The 18,776-nt window shown below is 43.1% G+C and overlaps 1 protein-coding gene across 4 annotated transcripts in view; it reads right to left on the reverse strand.

Annotated features, from left to right (window-relative positions):
* Positions 1 to 18,776, reverse strand: part of LOC118283201 (protein FAM126B) — a 40,262-nt gene that overhangs the window by 5,208 nt on the left and 16,278 nt on the right. For 3 of the 4 annotated variants that reach the window (XR_004784453.2, XM_035604948.2, XM_035604947.2), the window contains exons 3-12: positions 15,858 to 15,934; positions 14,711 to 14,812; positions 13,118 to 13,297; positions 10,774 to 10,854; positions 8,871 to 8,986; positions 7,657 to 7,752; positions 6,574 to 6,690; positions 4,499 to 4,586; positions 4,127 to 4,283; positions 1,833 to 2,018 (exon numbers count right to left, since the gene is read on the reverse strand). Coding sequence is in view for 3 of the 4 variants with exons in the window: in XM_035604948.2 (XP_035460841.1) it covers positions 1,833 to 2,018; positions 4,127 to 4,283; positions 4,499 to 4,586; positions 6,574 to 6,690; positions 7,657 to 7,752; positions 8,871 to 8,986; positions 10,774 to 10,854; positions 13,118 to 13,297; positions 14,711 to 14,812; positions 15,858 to 15,908 (1,174 nt within the window). In the remaining variant the exon portion in view is untranslated. The remainder of the gene's footprint in view (positions 1 to 1,832; positions 2,019 to 4,126; positions 4,284 to 4,498; positions 4,587 to 6,573; positions 6,691 to 7,656; positions 7,753 to 8,870; positions 8,987 to 10,773; positions 10,855 to 13,117; positions 13,298 to 14,710; positions 14,813 to 15,857; positions 15,935 to 18,776) is intronic. The other variant, XM_035604949.2, reaches the window with a different exon arrangement.

An 18,776-nucleotide genomic window follows, 5' to 3' on the forward strand; every position in this document is an offset into this window, starting at 1 on the left:
GCCGTCTGTCTGTCATGCATTGTTGGGGCAAGCAGAATTGGACGACAGGGAACCACAGGCAGCATGGGGACTGACATGCACATAACATGAGGACAAGACACATGCTCTCCTGCCCCCCGTCCCTCGTCTCCTCCTGCAACAGAGGCCCAGCCGTCACGTGGTTTGGCCGGTCGAGTCGAGCCACAGCCAATCTTTGCAGACCACCGAGGCCAGTCCGCACACCTCATCAGATCAATGGTGCTCCAGTTAGAGCTGACAGCAGAACACGCGGCTAAATGGGCCTCGTCTGCGAACGCTCACAAGCCGACCCAATCCCTAATGTCACAAACACTGCTGCAATTCAAAAGAGGACTGCACCAGTGGCTTTTTTTTTGTGCATGTTTTAGCCTCGACTACGGTTTGGTTACGTAATGCTGGCTACTGCTGTCCACTCATTTCAGTGTGCTAAATAATCAGCCTGTAGAGGTTAATCCACCACAAAAAACATTTCTTTGCCTCCAGTTTTGCAATGTTTTTGTGCACGAGCACAGTCATCAGGCAGGGAGCTAACAGCTCTTCTTTAATGGTGTGTTCAAGGACACCCTGACAGGAAAGTCACAATATGGTTCACGGCGATGTCTCTTCAAAGTCCAGAAGCTTATGACACAATGGTGATTCTGTGTTTCCTTATTGCCTGATCTGATTGTAAAGTATCATTTGATTAGGTCATCAACTGCAGGCTTAATACTCAGGAAGGGACTTAAATCCTTTTCTCAGAATATCTCAACTGGGTTGCAAATTTCTATCAATGAAACAACTTTGAGGATTCATTCACTTGACTGAGTTTGATGAAAGATCATGGGAAGAAGACGGGATGGCACTCGAGACAAACACAGAGCTCGGGAATGAGTCGATCTTCAGTCATTTCAAAGGACATGAATGATGTTTCAAGACCACACGTGGAAATGGCCAAGACAAAACGGGCCACATGATAGGTCCTAGCAGTGGAATAGCTTTCGCTATACAGAGAAATTGTACGTTTGTTAACTTAAACAATATTTACTCTGTTTATCCGTCTGGCCTTGTCATTTGAAAGGTTAGTGTTCCAGGGTCTCATGATCTAGCAGAAATCATCACAGCTTGCTGTAGCGTGCGCATGCATGATGGAGGGCTCGTTCCCACTCACTGAGCCAAGGACAAAGAAACCTAATATAAAGAACATAAAATTAGAAAACAATGAGGCTACTGGACTAAAAAAGAACCGAGGAAGGCCTCTTTCAGCAGAATGGTGGCAGCAGATGGGCGCCACTGGCCTGCGTGACCCAAAACTTATGGCGCTGTCAAAATACAGCGACGGGCAGAAGAAGGTTTTGGGTGAGAGGAAATTTGAACCATTTATCAGATATTGAGGGTTGAGAAAACGATCAAGAAAAAAAGGTCAAGCTGCAGGCTGGGCAATGAACATGCTCAGTGAGTGACAAGGGCAGAAGTCTACGCTGGAGGAGGCTTGATGAGGATAAAGGCAGGATGATATGATTACAGGCCCATGCAAAATGGCCGCTAGCCACACATCCTTCAAACCCAGAACAGGCTACTCTTCCCCTCTCCTCTCCGGTGAGATGTAAAATAGCAGCTGTCTGGTGGTAGAGGGGTTGTTGGCTGAGGGTCTTATAGACTGGATGAGTTAGTGAACTCTTGGGAAGTGAAGAGGAGCCAAAATTGGAAGAGCAGAGTTAAGCCCCTCAGCTTGAGGAGGGGTAGGAGGGGGAAGAGGAGGGTTGGGAGGATAGAGTTGGAAGGGGCACCTCCTCCTGAGAACCTCTCTGCTCTGAGCATCCGCCCCTGTCCCCTACCCTCAAGTGTGATGGGGGGAATGATGATGCTGCTGCTGCTGCTGCTGTGGTGGCTGTGAGCTCGCCCTCCTCTTTCCTCTATGGCTGCTGCATCCCAGGGAGTGTGGTGGTGGTGGTGTTGGAGGGCGAGGCTAGGAGCATTGACGATGAGGCTCAAATCTGCTTCAGTCGAGTGGTCAAAACAATCTGGGAGTCAACAACACAGATGGGGAAACGTGTTTCTTTAGTGGCGGCAAGCCTCGACAGATTCGGTTCTCATCATGGGCACAGCAGGCCAATCAGTGGTCTGTAAAGTCGCGAGCAGATTACAAAATGTACAGGTGCATCTCTAAAAATGGGAATACGGTAAAAAAAAAAAATCTTTCTTTCGTAATTAATTTCTAAAAGTGAAACTTTCATATATTCTAGATTCATCTCACGTAAAGTGAAATATTTCAAGCCTTTTTTTGTTCTAGTTTTAATGATTGCGGATTACAGCTCATGGCCTTAAAAAAATCCTGTATCTCAAAGTATTAGAATATTTCCTATGATCAATCAAAAAATAATTTACGATACAGAAATGTCCAACTTCTGAAAAGTGAGTTCATTTATGCACTCAATACTTCCGGGCTCCTTTAGCACAAATTACTGCATCAGTGTGGCGTGGCATGGAGGCGATCAGATGAAAGGTTATTAAAGCCCAACTTGCTTTGATAGCGGCCTTCAGCTCGTCTGTATTGTCGGGCCCGGTGTTTCTCATCTTTCTCTTGACAATACCCCATGTATTCTATATGGGGTTCGGGTCAGGCGAGTTGGCCAATCTAGCAGAGAAATATTATGGTCAGTAAACCAGTTAGTGGTAGTTTTGGCACTGTGGGCAGGAAAGTCCTGCTGGAAAAATAAAATTGGCATTTCCACAAAGCTCGTCAGCAGACGGAAGCATGACGTGCTCTAAAATCTCCTGGTAAACGGCTACATTGACTTTGGACTTGATGAAACACAGTGGACCAACACCAGCAGATGACATGGCACCCCAAATCATCACCATCTGCAGAAGGTTCACACCAGACTCCAAGTGAAATGCTGAATTAGATTTATCATTTATCAGATTTATCAGGAGCGGCTCAGGAATGGCTTGACACTAGGGATGAGACAGTTGTGGCCCATTTCCTGAAGATGTCTGCACTTGATAGCTCTTGATGCACTGACTTCAGCCTAAGTCCACACCTTGTGAAGCAGCTCTTCCAAGTTCTTGAACAAGCTCTGCTTGACATTCTTCTCAAGGCAGCTGTCATCCCTGTTGCCTGTGAACATCTTCCTGTCACAGTTTTTCCATGAATATGCTTCTATTCAGCACTCTGCGAACTGCCAGCCCATTCAGAGTTCACCTTCTGTGGCTTACCCTCCTTGTGGAGGGTGTCGATGACCATTTTGACTGTCAAGTCAGCCTTCACCATGATTGTGGTTGTGTGTGCTGAACAAGACCAAAAGATAAACAGCATTCATACTGTATGAATAGTAATTTACTTCAACTCGAAATTAGATTTGGAGTAAGCAGCAGGCTGTAATTATCGAAATTAAAATTTTAAAAAATCTTGAAACATTTTGGTCTACATGTAATAAATCTAGGACATATTACATTTTCACATTCTTAAATAGCTGACCAAAAATATTGAACTTTTTCAGAAAGTTCAAACTTTTTGCGATGCACCTGTATATATATTAAAAAAGGCCAGTATATTTTAAAAATGAACTGCTCCATTAAGTGATCATCTAAAAAGTAAAATGGCACCATTATGTTTTGGAGTTTCTCTTAAATAACAAACTCTCATTTTCAATTGTAAAACAAAGCACAGAACACGCTTTGACAAAATTAGCAAAAAATAAAAATAAAAAGAGCGATTAATAGTAGTTACGATTGGCACAGGCACTACAGCACGGAGACTACATGGACACAATTACATACAATAAATGACGTGAAACACCATTTGGATGATGCTAATGGTGTGATCTGGAGACACAAGAGGTTTTTATTCACACTGCTTTTCCTCTCTTGGCCTTTCACAGATTAAAAAAAAAGAAAAAAGTAACAGCTTGTGAGATTAATTGACCACAGGTGCCTTTCCTAGCATGACTTTCTTGCCCAACTTAACTTTGGATGCTAAATTTATAAGCGTGACAAAAAATGATTGTAATTGATCAACTGTGCTTTCACATCTACTGAGATCTCTCCTGCACTGAGGCCAGGTTCACTTCACTGTGTGCTGTGGCAAAGATGGCAGATCTTCCTACTGCTCCCTGGGCTTCAGTCTTACCCTCTCTCTTCCAGCGGTGACGCCGTATGGAGGCAGTTGTGATGGCTGAGATGGATATGCGCCTGACGGTGGGTGTCACCTCCACCTGGAGCACCTTGCGCCCCCGCGGCTCGTCGGGAGCGCTTTCTGGCAGCGAGTTCTTCATGGCGTTCCCCAGCTGGACGCGACACAAACACAGACGCAGATCAATATGCTGTTAAATTACTCTAAAGCTGGAAAGTATGATAATATTAGAGGCTGATTTTTTTATATTGTGGACATACTGTGGCGATTTGACCGAAAGCATTGTCCTTCTTCAATCTTTTTTAATTTGAGTCCACTCAAACTTTCATGTTGTAATTAAGCCCATGCATACATTGCTGTTGTTCTTACCAGCAGAGGCTCGGAGTAAAGCTCCAGCTGAGCTCTGTACAGAATGTCCTCCAGAGCTTCCCGCCCCATCTCCCACTCTCCATTGTATCTGCGTATCACAACACAAAACACATATGCATCAGAATTCAACAATGTCATGTTGTGAGCCAATTTTCTTTTCAGGGAACAGGAGTCAGACTCGAGGCCTTGATGTCTGAGTCACATCCCCCTGAACTGCTGTGAATGATCTAATAACGTCTGCAGCTACAGTGAGGCAGGGCACGAGACGTTGGACACAAAATCCAGTCAGACGGATTGTACTTGTGTCACACTAACGTCTGTCAAACCTCTGGGGGGTGTTTAAACAAGAAAACAAAGTGAAGCTTAAAAGTAAACACATGAGCTGAGTTCTTTGGGAATCCTGAGTGGTGAATCATAAAAACCTCACAGTTTTTAATAAATAAATAAATAAAAAGAACAAACCGCATGGCTGAACTCTCTTAATCCTGCAAATGCAAAAATCATGCAACAAAAGACAAATGCCTGGGGTTTCCTTTAAGACACCAGATAAGAAAGACTATGATGGGTGGGCAGGTAAAGACTCTCTGATGTTGTGAAGACTGAGCGAATCTCAAACCTGATACAGAAAGAAAAAAATGAATCTGGTGTGTCTCTGAACAGTGTTTGTTCTGATAACCTGCATGGCTAACCTCTCTCTCTGCAAGTGGCACTACAGCCACTACTACTGTAGCATTAGAGGACACATTAACCTAAATCTCAAGTGCCAAGGTCCCTCAGCATGTGTTGATCTGGGGATATTCATGTCTGTCTGCCCTTCATGAGCTCCAGCTCGGGCCAAGGGTGAATGTGAGAGCTCCAGCTGGAACAGAGGTGGCCTATGGCAGGGATTACTTAAAAGGCTGTTATGCTGTGTCACACACAGAGTTTGTTTTTTTCTCCAGCGGCACTAACTGCTCCAATCTCCTGATTGCTGCTACGTACCGTCAACGGGGCGATAGGGTAGTATGCACACTTCATTCTCTCCCACTATCATCACTACACAATCCTTAACAGCGGTGATTCCAGTCACTACAGTATCAGGGGATCCATCTCTGAGGAGGAGCTGTCATCGAGGGGCCGTAATCAGCTTTGCAACGACTGTCCTCCCAGGGGATGAAGTCACCTGCTCCCACAATGCACTGCCAATGTAATCGGTCTGTACAGCGGGGAACTCCCGTCCTTGGTAGAGTGCATATGCATATGCTGTTCATAGATTTTCTGCTGTAGATTGCAGCAAACTACAATGGAGACAGCCCTCATTAGAGAACTCCCGCGGAGGCAAACAACAGTGAGAAACACTGACATCAAGCTCATAAAGGAACTCTGTACACAGGGGTTTTGTGTTATAATCTTCCTCCCAGTTACCCGATATATTTTGCAGAAATGCAATGTGTCCTCAACGATAACCCGTCTGATAGAGGTGATAGATGAAAGTCACCTGAAATGGCTACAATCGATATTTACAGCAACATATTTAAAAAGCAATGTGACAATGTGAAAGGAGTTCTCTTACAGAGATTAACATAAAGAGAATTTCCACCCAATTCCGCAGGTTGACGCTTTACAGAGCTTTGCAGTAAGTGTCATTAATTTGTTTTAAGTTATAAATTAACTGCTTTTTTTTGTTCATCTTTTATGCATTTCTATACCGTGATCGTCATCTACCTGTGGCCAATACTATTGATTAAACCTGATTAAGAAAGGCAAACACCATGTCTAAATAGGGTCTCAGCGCTGATAATGCATATCAGAGGTTGTGAAATCGAGGGAGAAGTCTGCAGAGCTCAGAGTCAGGACTGTGTTTAGACACACTTCTAAAGAAACTTAAAAAAAAAAAGTGTGGCTTCCATAATTCCAAAGTGGAAGAAGTTTGAAGTAACCAGTTGCTTTGTTATTATGTGGTATTAAATGCAGATTGAAAGGGAAACCTTTTTTTTTTTGAAAGAAAGGAAGGTTTTCATTTGGGTATAAAGCTGCAATGTAACAAAATGTGAGCATTAAGTGGATGGGTTATTTCAGATTTAAAAGATACGTACATGGCGTGATACACAGCTGTCAGCATCTGCACCATGAACTCGGGATCCAGCAGCACACGGTTGCAAGGTTCCCTCCAAAGCTTCTGTTGCTGCCGAGGGAAGCCACATACACACAACCTGGGGAGGGAACACACACACACACACACACACACACACACACACACACACACACACACACACACACACACACACACACACACACACACACACACACACACACACACACACACACACACACACACACACACACACACACACACACACACACACACACACACACACACACACCAGACAACAGACAGGCAATGACTAAGTTGAGTAAAGTCAAACAAAGCCGGGTGGTTTGGGAGAAATAAGAGGATAAAAGGTTAAGAGATATTATAGTGTGCCCTATAAGCGCTGTAGGAAGTAGCAGGAGCAAAGATGAGCCTGGATGAGCAGATGAAATAAAGACAAGTTAAGTTGCTACCTGAGTAAACTAAACAAAGATGGAACGCATCACAGAGTTAACTGCTTTACACCCAGAGGTCAGGCAAGATAAGACGGTAGGGTGTTCAGGTTCTGCACTGTGAGGTTGAACTCAAAGAGCATGCATTGATCATTGTTCGTGCTCTGAAATCTTCCCAGTTTGCAGTCTGTCTAGACAGAGTTTGCTTCAGGCGTCCGTCTGCTCGCGAGCAGTGGGGAAGTTTTCATATCCTGAACCGTCTCCACGTTACAGTGAAATCATTGGGTGGTGGAGCCGGTACAGGGCCTCATATTGTGAATTCCACATTGATCCTTTCTCCTTACTACAGTGCATCGCAGCGTTTCTGAGACAGATGGACACAAACAGGTATCAAGCAGTGATGCTTTCATTTTCAGACAACTGAGCTCTAATGAAATCGCACTTATCAAATCCTCCTGCAAAGAGGACAGTCAGTATTGAGGTTAGTGTATGGCTACAGGGCAGAGGGGGCGATTTAATTCTCATTCAGGAGAGCAAGTAATGACGGTGGATGGGGGGAGAGGGAGGTGACTAATAACAGAAAGGATGAAACTGAAAGAAAAAGAAAGAAAGAAAGTCACATGAGTTTTTCTTACCGTGAGCTCATTCTGCAGACTGACTGATAGGAAGAAAGGGGCATGTACACCACAGCAGAGTTGTAGCAGAGCATGAGGAAACACAGCACTTCAAACCTGCAGTCAGAAACAAGCACAGTAATACGGACTCTTACTAGAAAGGTTAATAAGGAAAATATACATTTTTTATGTGATATCAGTTCAACCTCAGCTGATCCTTTTTTATTGACAAAACATTCTAACCAGTGTTCTTTGTGACTCCTTTTCTACGTGGAATTGCTCAAGCGAATTTATCGACTTTATGAACTGTCAGTCTACGAAGCAAACTGCTTACCTAGGCAGGCACACTGTAGTGTGTGTAGATGAACAACCACATATACTGCAGTAATCATCTTTACACTCTCCACGCGCGCACACACACACACACACACACACACACACACACACACACACACACACACACACACACACACACACACACACACACACACACACACACACACACACACACACACACACACACACACACACACACACACACACACACACACACACACAGCTACAGAATCAGCTCAATGCAGAAGGGGTGAGACAACAGATTCAAGTCTGATAACTGAAATTGGGACCTTGAGTGTTAGTGTAAGGTCAAGTGCTGCCCCTCAGTAGCTTCAGGGTTTCTTCTCACACACTCGACCTCAGAACCCTCCATACAAATTGATATCCAGATAAACTCTGGTGGCCCTCCATTAAAGACATTTATGACACTCTATGTTCACCAAAGCCGGACCAGTGTTATCTGTGATGCCCTTACATTATCAGCCAACAAACAAAAAGTACAAGGAGAAACTTGGTAGCACTCCAGCATACTTTATTCTTACACCAAGATTATTATTCATCCACAGCAGCAGAGAAAATGTTAGGGGCCAAAAAAGCTTTCAGGCCTGCTGAGTCTGGCCTATGGGGGCTAAATGAAAGTTGAGGGTTATGATCTGATCACCTTAAAGGGTCTTTTTTTCATCTTACATGGAGGGATGGCATACAAGATAATATCATAAAATGTTTACGAGGCATTTTGATGCCAATGTGTTTACTGAAGCTTTATGAACAACTGCATCTCAACTTCTGTGTCCCAAGATAGACTCAGCAAATGTCTCTAAACTTCTCCACTTAAATCTCTGTTGCAACGTTTGTACTATGTCTAAAATTGTTTGCTCCCTGTTGATACGGAGACGTACCTGTTCTGAGCTGTGAATGTCTCTCTCTGAGGGTGGAGGCCGCTGTACACCACTCTGATCAGGTCATGTTGACACAGAGCCCCCTCTGTCAGTGCTATGGACCCCAGACTCGAAGGCTAAACACACACACACACACACACACACACACACACACAAAAACATAATCAATTAAAAACTTGTTCACCATGTAGTCTTTAACAACATGTCAGATAATTGGCATTGAGGATGATGCAATAATGTGCCCTTAAAATTGTTAATTCACAAACTGGGGCCTTTGCTCAGATAGGAAACGGCTGTGATTAGTGTTCATGTTTTATTGCAGTGGAATGTGATTACTGCTGGACCCCTGCCAAAGTCTCACCTTTGGTCACTGTAACTGACGGCACTTGACTTCTTTCTGTTCTAGCTCATTAATCCCTTCCCAAACTTGGGTACAGACAGATTTGTCGATAAACTGCTGACTGTACAACTTCTCCACAGATTCCTTCGTGCCACATTGAGCTTAGGATTTATATACATCTACCTTTCAACTACTTGATCCATGTTTATATTTTAGTCTCTCCACTTCATTTGAAGGCTTCGGCACACCTATACTGACAGCTCAGGGTTTCCTGCAGTTTTTTACAGTGGAGGTGGGCCAGCTTGCTTGACATAAGGATCCCCTCTAGTAACATTACAAAACGAATACTCTTTTATGAACTAAAGCATTTATCATTGAGGAAAAAGTCAAGGTGTTATTTTACACATCAAATGACCATGTTTAGGCCACCACATACCAACTAAACTTTCCATTAAACGGGATACTTAATGATTGTGATAATGATAATCGCTTCTGCTTAAAAATAAACAAAGAATATGTCACAAGGCTACTTCATTCTGATTGTGTGCCGAGCGAAAGTCCTCCCTGAATTGAATTGATACTCTGTCCTAAGTATCTTGGGCGACTCTGAGCAGAGGAGGATGGCTGGATGGATTAATTCAAAGAGAGACTGGAGTGTATGTTAATGCTGGAGGCCTGGGGATAAGGCCATGTGATGTGCACAGCCGTAGTACAGCCGAGGAAGATTGTTGTCATTCATGCGCACACGCACATACAGACACACATGATAACCCCTCCTCCCGCCTCCATGCTTTCCTCATTCTCTCAGCATGGACGGAAGATTCTCAAGCTTGTAATTACAGCGATAAATCGCCCACAGCACACGCCACACACTGAAATCTCATCAACACTCCCCAATACACACACACACACACACACACAGGGAACCACTGAGGGCTGTCATGCAGTATAAAAATAAACTGCAGTCTGTGCAGGAGAAAAAAAGCTAGAAGAAAAAAAAGGCCAATGAGACACAGAGCTTCTTTCTGCCCTCAGTTAAAGGTCCTATGTCAGCATGTCCTGTGAAACACCTTGCTAATGAATTCCAGCCCAACAAAATAGTCAATACTCTGTCCTGTGTTAGCGGTTAGGTCAGAAGGGGGGTTGCACAAACCCAGTGTAACAGAGAGACTGACTAAAACAGAGTTAAAGAAGAGTGGAGACAAAAGTTAGGTGAGTTAAGTTACCGCCTTTTAAAATAACAAAACACATAGATAGTGACGCTTTTAGTTGTTCAAACAGAAAGTGTGAAAAGCCCCTCCAGCTCCAACATTGGAGGCATATTGACATTCTAACAAACATACATGTAGCTGGATAAGCCCTGGAAGTGTAGTTAATGACAACTGATAGTGAAGAGAACGGTGTCTTGGGTCTCGCTACCTTCCGATAGTCGGAGGAAATGAGGCAAGGAAGAGATCAGGAGACAGAAGCAGCAATAAAAAGGGCAGTAGAGTAAATAGTAGATTACACTGAGGAGAGAGGCGTGGTGAAAACACTGATTGATAGGGCAGGCGGGCGTCCTACCTCATGATATATCGATGGTTTGGACAGAGACGGGATTGTGAAGGACAGGAGCTTGCTGTTGCCGTCTTTGTCCACAATCTCCTGCAAAACCAAAGGCAGGAAGGAAGAGACAGAAGAGCTGCGTCACTCAGGGAAATGGAAATAGCCCGGTACACGTTGCTCATTTATTCTGAGTGTGTAAACGTCTCGTTTGAAATAAGAGTTCTATCTTATCCCAGTTTAGCTCTTCTACGTGGACTAAGTGAAAACATTTGGCATAATATGGTGAACAACTGCTCTAAAATCCACTCTCCCTCTCACTGCTGCGGCATGTTATTGACTGTGACAGATTGAAAGTCACTGCCAGCACACTAACCACTCAATTCCAATTTCACACAGCGATACATAACACAAAGATGAATGCGTCCCTGAAAATGATGGCTTTGCTTTTTTTAAAGTAATGCCTGATTATCTCCACCAGACACAAACCCAGTCGAAATGATAACCAAGTGCGTTCACGGAGAAATACAGCTAAGATACATTTCAACTGGCAGAAAGTCGTTAATATTCCCAACCGCTCTGTGAACCAACTGTGTGAAGCTGAGGAGGATTCAAGGGATGTGTAAGAGTCAAACCAATTGTTTCTACTAAATGTGAGGATGGCGGAGACATTGTTGACTGATTCAAAGACGGAAATTATCATCTCTTTTATTTGAATGTGTCACACAACTTAGTTTTATCCCTATAATTCATGGCAGATGTGGAAGGTGGGGAGGTTCTTCTATATATCATTAACTATGAATAAGTGTGCTTAAACTGCAATAGATTTTTTTTCAAACATAATTTGGTCAGTGTTCAGATTTTTATTTTTTGACTGTGTGGCTACTGCAAGTAAATTCATTCAACAAATTCATTTTTTGTTTAATATTAATCTGTTAATCCATCCCCATGTCCAAGCATCCAAAAAAGGCTTTTATCTCCCATTCTCCCTGACACTCTGCGTACTATTGTTTGAGGTCTGGTTCTGCCCTTTGTAGGCTAATGGTACATCTTTGAATATCTGATGGAACTGTGGAGCTGTTTATCAGAGCCCATTGACATCAATGACCATAGGCAAGAGAGGGCTATGAGCATGTACAGTGTGTATGTGTGTGTAGTGGTATAGACATAGAGGAATAAATAATGCATGGATATAACTTCAGCACCAGCTGACATGGAGCTCTTTCTACTGGCATCTCTAGCTCTTAGCCCATTTCCCCAAGGGTGCTTCCTCATGATGCAATCTATCCCGGGTCTATCCATTAACGGGGCTTTTCCCTGCAGATCGTCTTTCTTGTCAACAGACGAGCTCCACCTGCGATAGTTCTAAATACTGTATGTAACCAAAGACTTTGGGGGGAAAAAATCAATGTAGTGGTCTTTTCCAAATTACTGTTTATAACTGCGAGAGCCATGAAGGTTGTAGGGGGGAAAAACATCTGATATGGTTCTAAGAAAAGAACTGTTTCTATCTCAAAACATAATATATCATCCACACTGACCAGTAACAAATGCAACACACCTAATGAATCATAGAAGTGGAAGGAGTTGGGTGCAGTTTGGATAAAACAAGGCCATAAAAACAGCCACCTCATCCCAGTTAGCCAATAGGCATATGTTTGAAGAGTTAAGCTCAGCTGAAGGCTTTAGTGTGTGTGGCCATTGCTGCTACTCATTTATGACCTTAATGAGAGACCTAGCAACAGCAGTGTCTTTCAAGCAGGAGAAATACAAGTTTTCTCTAAAGGACACATCACCTAAATGAGGATCCAAATCATTGGCACTGGTCTCACATGGCATCAACATGAGTTTTGGGGGATCCGATCACAAGCGGACAGCTTTAAGTATGTCAGTTCACACCTGGCGTTAGATTGCTGCTCAACATGCGTCTCAAGTGACCACATGTGATCGGATCGCACTTCCCTGCTCTACATGCAAAGACAAAATTTGATGTTGTTTGGAAACCGCTGAGGAAGCAAGCGCATTTCCAGTGTCTAGTCTGCTGGAATTAAAAGTAAAGCACGAGGAAATCACAACAATACCGACTGGGTGTATCCCACGCAAACCAAATCATTTGAACCACTCACAAAAAACAGTATCTTTATGGACTTTTTTTAAATGTTTGAGAATATGTGGCCCATACACCTCTGAATGTGGTCTGAGCGATCAGATCTCAGAGTGCAGCTCTGTGGCTGCTCCCCTCCTAAAATAGACATACAAACTGGCACAAAAAATATATATCTAATAACTAGCATATTTGGAATTTACAGGGCAAAACCTAGGACTTCTAAAAGGTCCCGCCTTTGCCTCCCTCACCAACACCCACCAGGTTATAGATGCCCAAGAGGAGGGCCTCAATGCAGCCATTGCTCTGTCGATCCCTGCTGGCCGTGACTCGCAGATATACCCACACCAGCTCAGGCAGGAACTGCAGTGTGAAGCGTCGCAGGCGGTCTTCAGAGCTCCGGTACAGCTCGAACAGCTGGTGGCACACAGGCTCCAGCAGCTGGGGTAGAGGGGGAAATGCATAAATTGAAATAAATGCAAATGAGCACAGGTCTGACACCAGACAAGAATATGTACCATGGTTATAAACAAAAGTGGATATTATGAAATGTAAGTAATTCATACTGCCACTTGACAAACCTAAATTTGACAACATCACTAAAAACTGGCATCTATGCCAGATAAAAAAAAATTATATTCCTATGGAATTAAATAACCACAGGATGAGAAGATTTAATAAGATCAAATACGGCTTCACTCGTATACAAAACCTTTAGTCTCAGCAGGAACCTGCCTTAGCAACCGACTGACGACAGTATCTCAGCTTCACGGCTCTTATTTCAAAACACAAATGGATGTTAACCTGATTATAAATGGGGACGGGTGGACAGCAGAGAGGAGAGCTGTGCTGATGCTCAGTAGTGGGAGGTGCGCAGGAGCAGAGGGGATAAATCACTACAATGGGAGTCTGGTCAGATGTAGTCTCAGCAGAGCCTCTGTGTTTATACAGTCCAGGGGTCAGTGAAGTGAGTGGCCGCACAGCACTGTGTTGTACTGTGGCTGACCCTGAAATAAGCGGCAACTCATTAATGAACTTGGCAAGACATTTGACCCTCCAATGTAATCAGCGGGAGGAAAAAAACACCCCAACACGCAGCAGTCAAGTACGCCTTACAATCACACACACACACACACACACACACACACACACACACACACACACACACACACACACACACACACACACACACACACACACACACACACACACACACACACACACACACACACACACACACACACACACACACACACACACACACAGATCGCTGGTCCAATCATTAATGGGATTGTGCAGCCAGATTGAATACACTAATGGAATTTATATCCCTGGTTGCTTGACACCCAAATTTGACTGTGAAAGAGCGAGCAGGAGAGGGGGGGAAAGCAAACTTGTGGTGAAATTATAATCCTGTCTCTTTCAGTGCCTCACGCCTTTGCTGAAAAATTGTGTCACTACAGCCTTTTAAAGAGTCTTTATGGTGGTCGCATTGTTGCACTATGACTAACAATAAGTCAGAGTTTATGACCAAGTCTGTATATAAACAATGCTGTATCTGTGTTTGTGTCTCTGACAATGCACTTAGCTTTAGCAGTCTGTCAGAGTGCTGTGTGCGCACGCACGTGTGTGTGTGTGTGACACTGTGTGTAGTCTCACAGGTGATGTGGCTGGCAGTGTGACTGTCCCCGTCCATCACACACCTTGCAAACACAGCTGTGGGTCCGTTTCTTGCTCACTGCCAACTGAGGCCCCGTCATGCGAGTGACAAGCAACACATTTCTTCAGGCTAAAAACAGCCATACTTGGGTGTGTGTGTGTGTGTGTGTGTGTGTGTTTCCATCTGTGCATCACCTCATTGTTGGGGTCCTGTATGACTCTGTAGAGTGCTGGCACCAGGGACTTCTTTAGATGAAGGCTGCCGGCATAGCTGGGGATGTGGGTTTCTGGTAAGGACTGGAGCAAAGACAGAGGAAAGATTGCTGACAATGATGACACATAAGGTCTATGCATCATTTCCCAAAAAAGATTGTTCCATTTCAGATTCAGACGAGTTTAAATGCAGAGGACACTTTTTGGCAAATAAAAGCGTCATCAGATCTAAATTCAACCTATTGTTCATGCAAAAAAAAGTGTTTTCCTTTGTTCTTTTCTTAGGGGTGTGTAGGTGTGTACAAACTGTAAAAAGATCTGCGCTGTCATTTTCTAATTCACAGAAAAGCTGAAAACACTAAGTCTATAGAACACCTCACAATCTGCTGTTACTACTGTATGACTCTCAAACTGCTGTTAAAAAGGCAGAATCACAATCATTCTGGGAAAGGTAGAGAAATCATTGACTGAGGAAGTCAATAAGGCAGATTAAGTGAAAGAGGATACACACATAAAAAATGCTTTCAAAAAGACATCACAAAATAACTTCAAGAAGCCACAGAACGCCACAGGGTGATGTTATCGGACTGGCTCAAACATCCTGAGGTGAAATTCTTAAAATGGTCAATATTGTGTGTGTGTGTGTTTGTCTTTAGATGACAGAAGTCAGATACACTCTCAGCACAGACTCTGTGTCTCAGTGTGGTCAGTTTGAGGACAGAACACAATGTACTATGAGTCATAGCAATTTATTTCACTCACTATTCATCATACTCCCTTCTTTCTCTTTTTCAGTTTTGTAGTATCCTCTGCCATCGCTCCTAAGCCACAATTCCCTTTCTGTATTTCCTCTCCTCGGCTCGTCTTCCCTTTGCACTCCCTTCATCTCACACAGATCATTTGAAATACTTTGTGTATGGTGGCACTTCTTCTCATGTCAGCTTTCTTGAGTCTGATTGCGTTTAACCCTTGGACCGAAATGTTAAGAGGTGACGTACTTGCTCGCTCAACACTCCTTTTCATCAAAGTTGTTAAACCCACAGAAGGTGGTTTCTATGAAAAGAACATGACCTCCATGAGCACATTTCACTGACGTGAGTCATGATGGAGAACAGAGGAGAGCCTTTACCTTGAATTCTGAGAGCCATTCTTCTACAACACCGCGCTCTGAACCCAGCATCTTCCTCAGAGACCCCCACCGGCTGCCTGGTGAACACAGAGAGACGAGAGGCAAAGGGAGAGGGGAGAGGGACATATGGTGAATGAAAAAGAAAGCAGGAAACCATGACCTTGCAATGATTTGAAGAGGGAACTACACAAATGAGTTTCCATGATTGATCCATATTACTTCATAGCATAAGTACTGCATCAAGTTGTTTTTCTTTTTATTATTATTTCACAATGCATTTTCCCACACTTAAAAGACAACCTTTGTTCTCTTCAGTTCATTATTGTTTGCAAATTAACTGGCAGGGACTTGGGACTTGAAACTTGGGTAATCCATCACAGTGAGCAGTTAGTGTGCGTTTTGAATTCATGTTATTTTTTTAAATCAAAGCGCAGTCTGAATTTTACAACTGTGCTGTAAGACAAAAGCCAACAAAACCAATGCCTGCCTGACAAAAAAACCCAACTATAATCCAGCAGCTAAAATTAACTTCAGCAAACTGCCCAAATTAACAAATCATTTCTCCTCATCCCACGGAAAATGTATTCTGATTAATAATCCCGTAGATGATTTGCTATGAAAGAGACATGTGCGTCAGCATGAGAGCTCACGTGTGTGCATGTGTGTGTGTGTGTGTGTGTGTGTGTGTGTGTGTGTGTGTGTGTGTGATGTAGGCTGTAGGGGATGTTGTAAGAGACTCACTGTGCCTTTCAGCAAAGACCGAGCAACTAACCTTTAGGAAATCCAAAAGCAGAGGATAAAAGCATCAACAAACACAACGCCGGCCACAGATCTGAGTCAGATCTTTTATCATCCACTCTGACTGAATGAAAAGCTTAAAAAGTCAACATGAAAAAACAAAATATATTGAAAGACATTGAAAAGGGCAACCAACCCTGAGCTAGAATTTACAAGCTGAAAGCTGCTCTTGATTTCTTTGACTGCAAGTGCACAGAGCTGGCCTACACATGGCTTCAGAGGAATATAATCCCTGAATCAAACCTCGACGCACCATGTGGCGAATGAGTCACAGTCACAATGGAGCATTTCTGACAGTGAGCGTTGACAATTAACACAACATCCAACCTCAACATGTTCCATGCCTTTTCTAAGATAAATGCCTGAAGGACGTTAACTCTTATGTGTTCGTCAGACAAGAGTTTGCCGTGTTACTTCACTCATCTGTGTTCAGGTACAACAGCACTGGGAGCTTCGGCCTAGGGGGGAAAAAACATGTGTGTGGCTTGTTGTGATTTTGATTTGATGGGATTATGGATTGAGACTAACTCAATATATTCCAAGAGGAATCCCATTTAACCTTTTAACGTATTCTCCTGCAGTCAGCACAATGACTTGATTAAATACAGTGAGTGTGACAGCGATGTTCAATTGTCAGAAATTAAGGGAATATTATCTATGAGAGTTGACCATGATAACACAAATTGTTAAGAATGTGTTTGTAAGTTAGTAGATGAAATATCAGGATATGTTTATCATCAATTTGATTGTTTTAAAGTTAGACAAAGTACAGTTTAGACAAAGGAAATCTAGCGACTCCACTACAGTGGTCTGCGACGAGCTATTTCATCACTGTAATCATAAGCAGCATTTGTGTGTTATGTCAGAATTGTGCCTCTTGCCCGTTGTTGTGTTCCTCTCTTTGGCACAAAAATGTCTGTGTTCCCACAGCAAGCAACATTTGACACAAGAGTGTTGTACATAAACTAATTGCGGCTGTATCTGGGTCAGTGTCCCTGGTTAACTTTTCTGACGTGCAAGTTAACAGAACTGAACTCAGATTATGCAGACAGCTATTTGTGTGGGTGAAGAAGCAAAGGGCTGCTTCAAAACTGCTTATGAAACTGCTTCTTATTGTCAAGAGTAAAAAAGCTGTGTGCATAACTGGAAATATGCACACGAGACGTTGTCAGATTCAGCAACCACTGCTTATGAGACATTCACACACTGTTCCCTTCTGAAAGCACCAGACAATGTTTAAACTGTGCACATGTGCACAATCCTAATGCTCTCTCCCACAGTAAGCCTTAATGTTGACGCACCCCTATTTAATCTCCCTCTGCGCACCCAAATCATCACGGGCCAGGAAATCTGCACAAGCTCTGAGGCCTTTCTGCATCTACAATGTTTTTCACAGTTTTCATCAAATGTGACACTGAAATGTAAAATCCTGAATAAATGCTTGCTGTTTCATGCCTCCACTAACCACAGGATGTCTGCAACTATAAACAAGTTTAATTGTTTAATAAAGTTTAATAAGTTTTTTTAAGACCTTTTTTATATTTAAGATTAAACCTGAACTAAAGACTAAATGGAAATACACAAAGGTGAAAAGATACTTGTTCCAAATATACTAGTAAGGCATTAGTTCAACGCATAAACCTAACCAGAGACAGACTATCATGTCAGTGCATGTAGGGTGGCACAGGAGATAGAGCGGGTCGGTATCTAAAGGGACGGTCTGCGATTCGATTTCCGGCTCCTTCAGTCCACATGTTGAAGTGTCCTTGAGCAAGACACTGAGCCCAAAACTACTATTTAACGACCTGCGGCCACCCTGCAACCAGTCAAGTTGCATTTTACAGCCATGTCTATCCAGACTAAAATAATATATTTTGTGAAGACTTTGAAGAAGTGCAATAAAAGTGTTTGTCATAATGAGGGCATGAATTATCGAGTTATGGCCAAAAACATTTTTGTGGGAGGGTCACAATGAGCTTGACCGTTGACCACCAAATTTCAAACCATGTTCATCCTTGAGTCCAACTGAATGTTTGTGTCAAATTCGTAGAAATTCCCTCAATGCATTCCTGCGATATCCAAATAATGAGACTATTTTACTGTTGAGTACGAGGAGACAAA

The sequence above is a fragment of the Scophthalmus maximus genome, chromosome 14, assembly GCF_022379125.1.
Source record: "Scophthalmus maximus strain ysfricsl-2021 chromosome 14, ASM2237912v1, whole genome shotgun sequence".
Lineage (NCBI taxonomy): Eukaryota > Metazoa > Chordata > Actinopteri > Pleuronectiformes > Scophthalmidae > Scophthalmus > Scophthalmus maximus.